Source organism: Pelodiscus sinensis, unplaced genomic scaffold, assembly GCF_049634645.1.
Source record: "Pelodiscus sinensis isolate JC-2024 unplaced genomic scaffold, ASM4963464v1 ctg34, whole genome shotgun sequence".
Taxonomy (NCBI): Eukaryota; Metazoa; Chordata; order Testudines; family Trionychidae; genus Pelodiscus; species Pelodiscus sinensis.
In genome coordinates this window covers 2,397,963-2,412,404 of record NW_027465849.1, presented here as the reverse complement: position 1 = coordinate 2,412,404, position 14,442 = coordinate 2,397,963, and the positions used below count along the sequence as shown (strand labels likewise).

The 14,442-nt window shown below is 47.6% G+C and overlaps 2 protein-coding genes across 2 annotated transcripts; both read left to right on the top strand.

The window, feature by feature from the left end:
• Nucleotides 1-1,106: 1,106 nt before the first annotated feature.
• Nucleotides 1,107-2,039, top strand: LOC102448210 (olfactory receptor 1J1-like). Its single transcript, XM_006133646.3, has one exon. It carries the CDS (start codon nucleotides 1,107-1,109, stop codon nucleotides 2,037-2,039), a length of 933 nt encoding a protein of 310 aa, XP_006133708.3.
• Nucleotides 2,040-8,126: 6,087 nt separating this feature from the next.
• On the top strand, nucleotides 8,127-9,686 carry LOC106732716 (olfactory receptor 1f45-like). Its single transcript, XM_075915079.1, has 3 exons — nucleotides 8,127-8,142; nucleotides 8,734-8,855; nucleotides 8,988-9,686. The coding sequence occupies exons 1-3, from the start codon at nucleotides 8,127-8,129 to the stop codon at nucleotides 9,684-9,686; spliced, it is 837 nt and encodes a 278-aa protein (XP_075771194.1).
• The last annotated feature ends 4,756 nt before the right edge of the window (nucleotides 9,687-14,442 follow it).

Here is a 14,442-nt window from a genome sequence, read left to right as displayed (position 1 = left end):
CAGTCTGAATTCAACGAGGCAGAACTGAAAAAAAGACAAGGTTGAAATACTTCACTTAGAATCATAGAATCATTGAACACTAGGACTGGACGGGACCTCGAGAGGGTCATCCAGTCCAGTCCCTGCCACCATGGCAGGGCCAGATACTGTCTAGACCATCCCGGATAGACATTTATCTAACCTACTCTTAAATATCTCCAGAGATGGGGATTCCGCAGCCTCCCTGGGCAATTTATTTCTGACAGTTAGGAACTTTTTCCTAATGTCCAGCCTAAACCTCCCTTGCTGCAGTTTAAGCCCATTGCTTCTCGTTCCATCCTCAGAGGCCAAGATGAACAAGTTTTCTCCCTCCTTCTTATGACACCCTTTTAGATCCCTGAAAAAGTCCTTAGGGAGGGAAAGTTCAGGACATAGCTGCAAACTGGGGACTAACTGGGCAGGGAACAGCACAGTTGATGGGGTTCTGAGGGTGACAGCTCAGAGTGACTGTGAGTGAAGCAGCTCTGACAATACTGTGCTCACAGGCTGGGGTGGGAACAGGAGCGTCGTGGGTTTGATATGGAAGGGGAGGGTCCCGCTCTGCTTTGCGCTGGTGAGCTCTCACATGGACCAGTGGGTCCAGACAAGCTGTGGGCAAATGGGAGAGAGTCTGGGGAGAACGGACAAAGGGGAAAAGTTTAGAAATCCTGCTCTGGCAGGTTAGAAAAATGGGGCAGGATTGGCCTAGACAAAAGAAGGCAGAGGAGAAACTGATGACTGGCCTCTCGCACTCAAAAGGCTGCTGGCTGGCCACAGCTAGGGTGCCAGTCTGGCAGGCAGAGGAATACCGAATCCAGAGTCTATGAGTCCCAGCGACGCACGGTCAGACCAGAGGGACACTGCATGTTTACACAGTGACGGTCTGTGCCCATGAGCAGAACGGAGCCAGGGTTGAATGGGTGTCTCCACTGTGGGACAGTTTAAATCGAGATCGAGCTGTTAAACTGTTCCCCAAAGACGACCGAACAGGACTTGGCTCCCAACAAGCGACAGGCGGAATGTGTCAGCGCGTCACCTCACTGTCAACTCCCTTCTCTTCCCCATCAGGTGCTGCCTCGGCCCCCACCATGGCCGAGGGCAACTGGACGTCCGTCTCTGAGTTTGTGCTCCTGGGTCTCTCCAAAGAGCAGGACCTGCTGATCATTGTGGTGCTCCTGGTCACCTATTTGGTGAACCTGGCAGGCAACTCCCTGTTGCTGGGGCTGGTGGTGACTGATCCCCAGCTCTGCAGCCCCATGTATTTTCTTCTCAGCCACCTTGCTGTGGTGGACATGAGCTTTGCTTCCATCTCTCTGCCCCAGGCCCTGCTGCACGCCCTTACCCAGCACCGGACCGTCTCCTTCACCAGCTGCATGGCCCAGCTCTTCATGTACTTCTCCGTGGGCAACATGGAAAACTACCTGCTGGCTGCCATGGCCTACGACCGCTACGTGGCCGTCTGCGACCCGCTGCGCTACGCCGCCGTGGTGACACGGTCCCTGTGCCTCAAGATGGTGGCTGCTTCATGGGCTGTGGTGATTCCACACGCCCTGCTGTACACTGTCATGGCTGCCAGTCTGCACTACTGTGGCAACCACTTGCAGCATTTCTTCTGTGACTTGCCACCCCTCCTGCTCCTCTCCTGCACCCGGCCCCTCACCATTGAGCTGGTGATCTACACTGAAGGTATCTTGATGGCGCTGGTCATTTTTGCCTTGATCCTGGCCTCCTATGTCCGCATTGGGGTTGCTGTGGCCCGTCTGCGCTCTGTCCAAGGCCTGCGCAAGGCCCTCTCCACCTGCGGCTCCCACCTGACCATGGTGTTGCTCACATTCAGTATCGTGATGTGGCTCTATTTCCGCCCAGAGTCCAGCGACACCCAGGGGCACGACCAGCAAGTGAGCTTCTTGGACAAAGCGTTGGTGCCCACTCTGAACCCCATCGTCTATAGTCTGAGGAACAAAGATGTGGCTGCGGCCCTGAGGAGAGCAGGGAGGAAGGTTCTGGCTTGGGGCATGTGAGTCCAGCCCATGGCTCCATCTCTTCTCTGGGCATGGACTTTCTACCCAAGATGTGTGTGTCCCCTTAGCTTCTCTTGGACACCAGAGTTTTTTTCCCCTCAGACATGAAGCTGGTGAAACTAACATATAGGTAGGGTCATGCCCACCTACACTCACTCAAGTACACACAGCCCGAATCTTTCCATGGAAAAGGAGTAAATTAATGCATATTCTCACAGGCATGGCCATGTGGGATCATCCCTAAGGCCTGTTGTGCAAATGTTCTTAGTACCCATCGGCTCGAACACTCAATGATCTGAACATAAGAGCGGTTAGACTGGGTCAATCCAATGACTCCATCCCTCCCAGGAATAAAGTTTTTCTGTTGAAAGTCTGTGTTATGGTTTTGCTTGGAGCGACAATGCCACATCGATGGCCTCTTTCAGTGGGAGGGTGTTGTTCCCTCTGCCTGGTTAGCCGTGGACAAAACACAGTTCTCAGCCTTGCCATATCCCTAACCTAGCAGAAGTACAACAGCTTAGGCTGTGCCAGCCCTCTGGAGGGTGTGAGTGAAGGCTCTGAGTCCAGACCAGACATGATCAACTACTGGAGGAAGGTTCGGTGAGGCAAGGCAAAGCCTGCCAGAAAGCCCTTGGAGAGCAATCCCACTCTGCCATCACACTCTTAGGTGTCCTCTGGAAGCAGTGAGCTGTGTGTAGTAGCATTTTGTCGAGTTTACTAATTTTGTGTCCATGCTGTGTATTTTCTAAGTTTATATGGGGGAAAGCCGATCAATGCAGAGGAACACATGGATTGGACAGAGATGTCTGTTAGAGTAGAGTCTATTGATATAGATTCTCTAGGTTTGAGTCAGGAGGGGTGTGTCTAGACTACATGCCTCCTTCGACGGAGGCATGTAGATTAGCCAGATCGGAAGAGGGAAATGAAGCCGCGATTAAAATAATCGCGGCTTCATTTAAATTTAAATGGCTGCCCCAATCTGCCGATCAGCTGTTTGTCGGCAGATCGGGGCAGTCTGGACGCGATGCGCCAACAAAGAAGCCTTTCTTCATCGGCACAGGTAAACCTGGTTTCACGAGGCTTACCTGTGCCGATGAAGAAAGGCTTCTTTGTCGGCGCGTCGCGTCCAGACTGCCCCGATCTGCCGACAAACAGCTGATCGGCAGATCGGGGCAGCCATTTAAATTTAAATGAAGCCGCGATTATTTTAATCGCGGCTTCATTTCCCTCTTCCGATCTGGCTAATCTACATGCCTCCGTCGAAGGAGGCATGTAGTCTAGACACACCCGAGGAGAGGATGGAAGAGGATAAAATATGGGCCAGTTCAGACAAAAAACATTCCCATAAAAAAGAATCTGACACATCAGAAAAGGGCAGACAAACATTGTCAAGTTTTTAAAGTGCTTGTACACAAATGCTAGAAGTTTAAATAATAAGATGGGCGAACTAGAGTGCCTCGTGTTAAAGGAGCATACTGATATAATAGGCCTCACAAAAACATGGTGGAGCGAGGACAATGATTGGTACACAATCATTCCGGGGTACAAAATCTATCCAAAGGACAGAACAGGTCATGCAGGTGGGAGGGTGGCACTATATGTAAAAGAAAATGTGGAATCAAATGAAGTAAAAATCTTAAATGAATGAAGATGTTCAATGGAATCTCTATGGATAGTACTTCCATGCTCTAATAAGAATGTAACAGTAGGGATTTATTATCGACCACCTGACTGGGATAGTGATACTGACATTGAAATGCTGAGGGAGATTACAGAGGCTACCAAAATAAAGAACTCTATAATAATGGGGGATTTTAATTTTCCCTATATTGACTGCATACCTGTCACTTCAGGAAGAGAAGTAGAGATAAAATTTCTCAATGGCTTAAATGACTGCTTCTTGGAGCAGCTGGTACAGGAACCCATAAGGGGAGAGGTAATTCTCGATTTAGTCCTGAGTGGAGCGCAGGATCAGGTCCAGGAGATAACCATTAAAGGACCGCTTGAGAAGTGTGACTGTAATATAATAACATTTAACATTCCTGTGGTGGGAAGAACACCTCAGCAGTCCAGAACTGGCATTTAATTTCAGAAAGGGCAATTACACAAAAATGAGGAGGTTAGTTAAACAGAAATTAAAAGGCACAGTGACTAGAGCCAAATCCCTGCAAGTTGCATGAAAACTTTTTAAAGACACCATAATAGAGGCAGAACTTAAATGTATACCTCAAATTAAAAAACATAGCAAGAGACCTAAAAAAGAGTCACTGTGGCTTAACCACCATGTAAAAGAAGCAGTAAGGGACAAAAAGGCATCTTTTAAAAAGTGGAAGTCCAATCCTAGCGCGATAAATAGAAAGGAACATAAATACTGTCAAATCAAGTGTAAAACTGTAATAAGAAAAGCAAAAAAAGATTTTGAGGAACAGCTAGCCAAAAACTCAAAAAGAAATAACAAAATATTTTTTAAGTACATTAGAAGCAGGAAGCCTGCTAAAAAATCTGTGGGTCCCCTGGACGATCGAGATATAAAAGGAGCAATCAAGGACGATAAAGCCATTGCGGAGAAACTAAATGATTTCTTTGCTTTAGTCTTCACGGCTGAGGACGTTGGGGAGATTCCCAAATCTGCACCATCCTTTGTGGGTGATGAATCTGAGGAACTGTCCCCGATTGAAGTGTCATTAGAGGAGGTTTTGGAACAAATAGAAAAACGTAATGTCAACAATCTCCGGGACCGGATGGCATTCATCCAAGGGTTCCAAAAGAACTCAAATGGGAAATTGCTGAACTATTATCTGTGGCTTGTAACCTATCCTTTAAATCGGCTTCCGTACCTAATGACTGGAAGGTAGCCAACGTGACACCAATATTTAAAAAGGGCACTAGAGGCGATTCTGGCAATTACAGACCGGTAAGTATAACTTCAGTACCAGGCGAATTAGTCAAAACAATAGTAAAGAATAAAATTGTGAGGCACGTAGAAAAACATAATTTGCTGGACAAAAGTCAACATGGTTTCTGTAAAGGGAAATCATGTCTTACTAATCTATTAGGGTATGTCTACACTAGCCACCCTAGTTCGAACTAGGGTGGCTAATGTAGTCATTCAAACTTGCAAATGAAGCCCGGGATTAAAATATCCTGGGCTTTATTTGCATGTTCCCGGGCGCCGCCATTTTTCAAAACCTGGTAGTTCGGACTCCCTGCCCGCGGCTACACGTGACATGGGCTAGGTAGTTCTAACTAAAGCCCCTAATTCAGACTACCGTTACTCCTCCTGCAATGAGGAGTTAACAAACAAGGGGTTAACAAATATGCAGACAAGAGGGAAAGTGGAATGCCTGAGTTACCATGTATGGGGATTGGACAGTACAAGGGAGAGATGTAGAGGACTTGGCGACTGGCTGCTTATCATGGTCCATGAGGAGACATGATGACAGCAATCCATGGATCTCAGAGATCCCCTGCGCCCCCAGCCATGGGAAGGCTCAGATGAGCGCTAATGAATGTTTTCTTAGTCAAAGTCTCCCAGGGGCTAATTAAGGCTGGTTCTGTTGCCCCTGGGAACTGGTTTCTGGGGTTCATCTTCACACAGGAGCAGCCCGTTCCTCTGCAGATGCTGAGGGCAGGCAGGTGCCAAGCGTCCTTGTCTGAGGTGAGGCTGGGTATCAGGGTGTGTGTTGGGGCAGGGGAGAGGCTGGGATGGCAATGCCGTCTGGATGGAGGCATGCAGGGGTAGGTCCCAGCACAGCAGGGAAAACCCCCACGTCTCTTGTGTTCCTCTATCCCTCTGGCACAGAGATGTTCCCCACCCACAGTCATCTTGGACAGTCCTCACCCAGCCCCTCCCCTCTTTGGGCAGTCTCACCAGTCTCTCCGTCTAGACAGGTGTTTTGACGGTTCTTGGAACAGGGCCCTAGGCACCGGTGGGTCCCCACTCAGACTAAATTCTGTCTCCATTCTGCATCCTTCCCTCACATGGGGGGTGGGTGGGGATCTTTGGACAACCAGCGTCTGCCTCCCTTGTGACCTTCCACAGGTGTATTGATTTCCAGAGGAGACCAGTTCTCCACAGTGTCAGGGGCTCTAACCAAGAGCTCGCAGTGCGGACGTGTGTTGTGCCCAGCCCCCTGAAAAAGACCCTGCAAAATGGAGCATTTTCCCCGAACATTTCCAAGGCTTGTCATGGAGAAAAGGGGCCATTTCCTGCTATATCCTCCGGCAACCGTACTGAATTCTGTTGAGTTCTCTGTGGGGTCCTTTGCATTCCCTGCAAAGGTTCTGTGTTACTGGGGTATGGGATGATATGGAGAGTTTCTAAGGAGGCCAGTGGGATGGGATGCGTTATGGCCGGACACTGAAGCCAGAAAAAATCAGCCTGGAAAAAAACAAAGGCTGGTTATATAACTAGGAGCCTAATTAGTGAGTGACACAATCTGCCAGTGGGTGCAGTGGATTCACCACGCCTGCCTGTTTTCAGCCGAAATGGGGTGCTTGTTTAAAAGAGTCGTGCTGGAAATGAAATGCAGGGAGAGCTTTAGTTTTGGCTCCCAGCCTTTCCAGACAACTGCATCCCTTTCAGGACACTGATTTATTTTGCCTCCCCACCTACGTTTCCCCTCACTTCTCAAGGACTTGCTTAGGAAAATTCCAAGGAACGATACGAAGGCGTCACACTCGTTGTTATTGACATTCTCCTTTGTACCAGATAATTATAAAATGAACCATTTGAAATGTGGCCGTTGCACTGACACATCTGTGCATAGTTCGCAGAACAGCATAAACAAGCCCCTGTCAGTATGAAATGTCAGTCTGGACTGACTTCCCTAGTGCTTTTTATGGAGCCTGTGGTAAGAGGGGGCAAATATCTCACCTGGTGGGGAACTTCTGACTTGTGCAGGTGGAAATTTGTTGAGGGAAAGATGGGGTTGGCGGAGGAAGATCACGGCCCAGTGTTGGTCATCAAAGATGTCTCATGAAGGATGTCTGAGTGCTTGTGTGTGAGTTGGAAGGAGGTCTCTGGTGCAGAAATGGCCAGACTGGGTCAAAACAAACCCCCTTCCCATTCAGAATCCATCTCTGAGTTGAGCAAATGGCACAAGGTTTAAAAACCTGCAGAGGCAGGTGGGGATCAGCCCTTCACCTATTGCCATTACTTCCTGATAATTAGTGTTTTCATAACACCCAGCATCATGAGGTTTAATATCCCTCCCACAACCGTTTGTTTGTTTGAGTGATATTCCTCATAGCTTTGGAAATGTCCATTCCCTCTTTTCATTTTGATAAGTTTCAGCCTGGATACCATCCTGTAGCGATGAGTTCCCTAGTTCCTGAATGTGTGACTATGTCTTTGGTCCATTTTTGAATGTAATGTCATGGGCTGTCTCCTTGTTGCTAGGCCAGGAGACAGGGAGGGCAGAATCCCTCAAGCTCTTTTCTCTGTCCCATTTTCATTGCATCATGGTCCCGCTTGCACTTTATACACCACTCAGCTCTCTATCCTCTCTGCACAGGAGACTTTTCTGGAGTCCGACATGTTCCCGAGCCCCTGCTTAGGCCACATTTCCCATAACGCGTTGTGGAGGGGCAGGGCTGCAGGCAGGACCCAGATGCAGACAAAGTGCTCTGAGTGTGTTTCTAAACTTGTACCAAGTCCCCTCTTCACTGGCTTTTGGATGAACTGAGCAAACCAAGCCCCTCTGGTCTCTCAGGTAGGTTTTTCAGAAATCCTACATCCCTGCTGTCACAGCTGCTGTGTCTAGCTGCCATTTCCAGTCACTGGCTCAGGTCAGACCGTTCTCTGCTAGGCCGAAGAACCGCTGTGCAATTTTCTTTCCCGCGTTGGTAGTACAGCTGACCCCATCCTGGGAGGAGTTGCAGGGAGTTTGGAGGACAGGATGTAAGCACAGGATGGAAATTTGATGCCCCTTTGGCTAATTGGATGCTCAGTCTGAATTCAACAAGGCAGAACTGAGAAAAAGAAAAGGTTGAAATACTTCACTTAGGGTGGGCAAGTCCAGGATGTAGCTGCAAACTGGGAACTAACTGGGAAAGGTATAGCACAGTTGACAGGTGTCTGGGGGAATGGCTCAGGTTGACTGTGAGTGAAGCAGCTCTGACAATACTGTGCTCACAGGCTGAGGTGGGAACAGGAGCGTCGTGGGTTTGATATGGAAAGGGAGTGTCCCGCTCTGCTTGGCGCTGGTGAGCTCTCACATGGACCAGTGTGTCCAGACAAGCAGATGGGAGAGAGTCTGGGGAGAACGGACAAAGGGGAAAAGTTTAGAAATCCTGCTCTGGCAGGTTAGAAAAATGGGGCATGTTTGGCCTAGACAAAAGAAGACAGAGGGGAACCTGATAACTGGCCTCTCGCACTCAAAAGGCTGCTGGTTGGCCAGAGCTAGGGTGTCAGTCTGGCAGGTGGAGGAACCCCACATTCAGAATCTATGAGTCCCAGTGACCCACAGTCAGAACACAGGAACGCTGCACGTTTATACAGGGACAGTCTGTGACTATGAGCAGAACGGAGCCAGGGTTGAATGGGTGTCTCCATTGTGGGACAGTTTAAATCGAGATCGAGCTGTTAAACTGTTCCCCAAAGACGACCGGACAGGACTTGGCTCCCAATAAGCGACAGGCGGAATGTGTCAGTGCGTCACCTGACTGTCAACCCCCTTCTCTTCCCCATCAGGTGCAGCCTCGGCCCCCACCATGGATGAGGGCAACTGGACGTCCGTCTCTGAGTTTGTGCTTCTGGGCCTGTCTGAACAGCAGGACCTGCTGATCATCGCGGTGCTTCTGGTCACCTATCTGGTGAACTTGGCAGGCAACTCCCTGCTGCTGGGGCTGGTGGTGACTGACCCCCAGCTCTGCAGTCCCATGTATTTTCTCCTCAGCCACCTGGCAGTGGTGGACATGAGCTTTGCTTCTATCTCCCTGCCCCAGACCCTGGTGCACGCCCTGACCCAGCACCGGGCCGTCTCCTTCATCAGCTGCATGGCCCAGCTCTTCATGTTCTTCTCTGTGGGCAACATGGAAAACTACCTGCTGGCTGCCATGGCCTATGACCGCTACGTGGCCGTCTGTGACCCGCTGCGCTATGCCGCCGTGGTGACACGGTCCTTGTGCCTCAAGATGGTGGCTGCTTCATGGGCCGTGGTGATTGCACACGCCCTGCTGCACACTGTCATGGCTGCCAATCTGCGCTACTGCAGCAATCGCCTGCAGCATTTCTTCTGTGACATACGGCCCCTCCTGCTCCTCTCCTGCGCCCGGCCCCTCACCACTGAGTTGGTGACCTACACTGTGGGTTTCTCGGTGTGGCTGAGCCCTTTTGTCTTCATCCTGGCCTCCTATGTCCGCATTGGGGTTGCTGTGGCCCGTCTGCGCTCTGCCCAAGGCCTGCGCAAGGCCCTCTCCACCTGCGGCTCCCACCTGACCATGGTGTTGCTCACATTCAGCATTGTGATGTGGCTCAATTTTCACCCAGACTCCAGTGACACCCAGGGGCATGACCTGAAAGTGACCTTCTTGGACAAAGTATTGGTGCCCACCCTAAACCCCATCGTCTACAGTCTGAGAAACAAGGATGTGGCCGCGGCCCTGAGGAGGGCAGGGAGGAAGGTTCTGGCTTGGGGCATGTGAGTCGAGCTCCATCACATCTCTGGGCCTGGACTTTCTACCCAAGATGTGTCTGTCCCCTTAGTTTCTCCTGGACATCTGGGTTCTTTTCCTCTCAGACGTGAGGCTCATGATGCTAACACATAGGTAGGGTCACGCCCATCTACAGACACACACACAAATACACACAGCCCAAATCTTTCCATGGAAAAGGAGATAAATTCAGACATGTTTTCAAGGGCATGGCCATGCAGGATCAGCCCCAAGGCCTGTTGTAATGTTCTTAGTACCCATCGGTCCAAACACTCAACGATCTGAACATAAGAGCGTTTAGACTGCGTCAGTCCAATGGTCCATCCCTCCCAGGATCCTGTCCGCTGTAGGTGCCCAATACCAGGTGTTCCAGAGGGAATGAACAGAACATGGAATCATCAAGTGATCCATCCTCTATTGCCTGTTTCCAGCTTCCGTTAAACAGAGTCTAGTGACACCATCCCTGCCCTTCCTGGCTAAGGACCATTGATGGATCTGTCCTCCATGAACATATCTAGTTTGTTTTTGAACCCTATAATGGTCTTCACCTTCAGAACGTCCTCTAACAAGGCCTTTCACAGGCTGACCCTGTGCTGGGTGGAGAAACACTGCCTTCGGGTTGTTTCAAATGGGCTGCCTACTACTTTTGTTGGGTCACTCTTAGTTCTTGTGTTATGAGACGATGGAACCGGCATTTCCTTATTCACTTTCTCTGCAGCAGTCATGCTTTCTGCTTGGAACGCAACCCCTCTGAGTTGTTGCTTTCCAAGCAGAAAAGTCCTGGTCTTATAAATCTGCCCTCATAGAGAATTTTTTTCATGCTACTAATCTAATTTTGTTTTATTTCTCTGCAGCTTTTCCAATTCCAATATGTCTGTTTGAAGGTGGGCAATCATGTCTGTTCGCACTAGTCAAGGTGTGGTCGTGCCATGGATTCATTCAGAGGTCATGGGGTATTATCAGTCTCTTTCCTAATGACTCCCAACACTGTGCTGGCTTTGGGGGCTGCTGCTACACATGGAGGGGAGATGGGTTTATCTCACAGATCTGTGCTAGGAATTTTTGGGGGCTGTTCTCTTGCCTGGGCGATGACTGAGTTCAGGGCAGATTCTCCCAATAGCCTGAGAATGTATAAAAAAGCCATGGACCCAGGAGAGAATTGTAACTAGGACCTTGCGTTATCACTGCAGGGTTTGGTACAGCCTCATCTAACCCTATTGGCATCTAAGCCACTGGGCAGGAAGCCGTGAGGGACGTAAGGATCCCCAAGTGTTTGCAGCTCAGTCCTGACAAAATCATTCTGGCAAATATCCCTTTTATGGGATATTTAGCCATGGAAAGGAACCTGGGAGGGATCTGTTGGAAGCCTGTTAATCGGGCCGTCTAGTTTGTGCTGCAGGAATAAAGTTTTTCTATTAAACGTCTGCATTATGGTTTTGGTTGGAGTGACAATGCCACACTGGGGTACCATGTCCTGGTGATGGTCTATTCCAGTAGGAGGGACTAGTTACCCTGTGCCAGCCCTCTGGAAGGTGTGACTAAGGGTTCCATGAGTCCAGACCAGACATGATCAGGTATTGGGGGAAGGTTCGGTGAGGCAAGGCAGAACCTGCCAGAAAGCCCTTGGAGAGGAATCCCACTCTTCCACCACACTCCTAGGTATCCTCTGGAAGCAATGGGCAGTGTGTCATAGCATTTGTCGAGTTAACTGATTTTGTGACCATGGGGGAAAGCTGATCAATGTAGAGGAGCACATGGATTGGACAGAGATGTCTCTTAGAGAAGAGTCTATGGACAGAGATTCGCTAGGTTTGAGACAGGAGGAGAGGATGGAAGAGGATAAAGCATGGGCCAGATCAGATGAAAAACATACACATAAAAAATAATCTGACACATCAGAAAAGGGCAAACAAAGAAACATGTCAAGTTTTTAAAGTGCTTGTACACAAATGCTAGAAGTCTAAATAATAAGATGGGTGAACTAGAGTGCCTCGTGTTAAAGGAGGATACTGATATAATAGCCATCACAGAAACATGGCGGAGTGAGGACAACTAATGGGACACAATCATTCCGGGGTACAAAATATATCAGAACAATGGAACAGGTCATGCGGGTGGGAGAGTGGCACTATATGTGAAAGAAAATGTAGAATCAAATGAAGTAAAAATCTTAAATGAATCAACATGTTCCATAGAATCTCTATTGATGGTAATTCCGTGCTCTAATAAGAATGTAACAGTAGGGATCTATTATCGACCACCTGACCGGGACAGCGATAGTGACTATGAAAAGATAAGGGAAATTAGAGAGTCTATCAAAATAAAGAACTCAATAATAGTGGGGGATTTCAATTATCCCCTATTGACTGGGTACATGTCACCTCAGGATGAACTGCAGAGACATCATTTCTCGATACCTTAAATGATGCTCCTTGGAGCAGCTGGTACAGGAACCCACAAGGGGAGAGGCAATTCTTGATTTAGTCTTGAGTGAAGCACAGGATCTGGTCCAAGAGGTAACTATAGCAGGACCGCTTGGAAATAGTGACCATAATAAAATAATATTTAACTTTCCTGTGGTGGGAAGAACACCTCAGCAGCCCAACACTGTGGCATTTAATTTCAGAAAGGGGAACTAAACAAAAATGAGGAGGTTAGTTAAACAGAAATTAAAAGGTAGAATGACTAAAGTAAAATCCCTTACAAGCTGCATGGAAACTTGTCAAAGACATCATAACAGAGGCCCAACTTAAATGTCTACCCAAATAAAAAAACACAGTAGAAGAACGAAAAAAGAGCAACTGTGGTTTAACAACCACGTAAAAGAAGCAGAGAGAGATAAAAAGGCATCTGTTAAAAAGCGGAAGGCACATCCTAGTAAGGTAAATAGAAAGGAACATAAATATTGTCAAATTAAGTGTAAGAAAATACTAAGAAAAGCCAAAAAGGAGTTTGAAGAACAACTAGCCAAAAACTCATAAGGTCATAAAATGTTTTTAAATACATCAGAAGCAGGGAGCCTGCTAAAAAACTAATGGGGCCCCTGGCCAATCGAGATACAAAAGAAGCACTTAAAGACGATAAAGTCATTGCGGAGAAACTAAATGAATTCCTTGCTTCAGTCTTCATGGCGGAGGATGTCAGGGGGATTCCCAAACCTGAACCATTCTTTGTAGGTGATAAATCTGAGGACTTATCACAGATTGAAGTGTCATTAGAGGAGGTTTTGGAACAAATAGAAAAACTTAAAAGTAACAAGTCACCAGGACCGGATGCATTCACCCAAGAGTTCTGAATGAATTTGGCTACGACAAATCAGGCAAATAGGGTGTTAGGAATTATAAAAAAAGGGATAGAAAAGAAGACATGGAATATCTTACTGCCCCTGTATAAAACTATGGTCTGCACACGTCTTGAATACTGTGTGCAGACTTGGCCTCCTTACCTCAAAACAGATATGTTGGCCTTGGAAAGGGTTCAGAAAAGGGCAACTAAAATGATTAGGGTTTAGAACGGGTCCCATATGAAGAGAGGCTAAAGCGACTGGGACTTTTCAGTTTGGAAAAGAGGAGACTGAGGGGGGATATGATAGAGGTCTATAGAATCATGAGTGGTGTGGAGAGGGTGAATAAAGAAAAGTTATTTATTAGTTCCCATAATATAAGAACGAGAGGACACCAAATGAAATTAATGGGTAGCAGGTTTAAAATTAATAAAAGAAAGTTCTTCTTCACACAGAGCATAGTCAACCTGTGGAACTCCTTGCCAGAGGAGGCTGTGAAGGCTAGGACTATAGCAGAGTTTAAAGAGAAGCTAGATAATTTCATAGAGGTTAGGTCCATGAAAGGCTATTAGCCAGAGGATAGAAATGATGTCTCTGGCCTCTGTTTGTCAGAGGCAGGAGATGGATGGCACGAGACAAATCGCTTGATCAGTGTCTTTGGTCCACCCTCTCTGGGGCACCTGGTGCTGGCCACTGTCGGCAGACAGGATATTGGGCTAGATGGACCTTTGGTCTGACCCAGTACGGCCATTCTTATTTTCTTATGTTCTTAATGACTGGAAGATAGCTAATGTAATGCCAATATTTAAAAAGGGCTCTAGAGGTGATCCCAGCAATTACATACTGTTATATCTAACATCAGTACCAGAAAATTAGTTGAAACAATAGGAAAAAATAAAATTGTCAGACACATAGCAGAACATAATTTGTTGGGCAAAAGTCAACATGGTTCCTGCAAAGGTAAATCATGTCTTACTAATCCATTAGGGTATGTCTACGCTACAGCGCTAATTCGAACTAACTTAATTCGAATTAGTTAATTTGAAATAAGCTAATTCGAATGAGCGCATCTAGACCTAAAAACTAATTTGAATTAGCGTTTTGCTAATTCGAATTAGTGCATCCACAGTGATTGGACGCTGGGTCGTATTTAAGGGCAGCTCAAACCGGTTCCAGCAGGGCATCAGGTCAGTAGTTGTTTTGTGTGGAAGCTTGTGCTTAAAGGGACCCCTCTGGAGGAGGACGCCGAGAGTCTGGTGGATAAGGGAGTAGCAGAGTATGTGGTAAACCTAGATTTAGTAAGGCATTTGACACGGTCTTGCATGATATTCTTATCAATAAACTAGGAAAATACAACTTAGATGGGGCTACTATAAGGTGGGTGTATAATTGGCTGGTTAACCATACTCAAATGCTGTGTCTAGACTGCCATAATTTTGTGCAAATACTTTTAACGGAAATTTT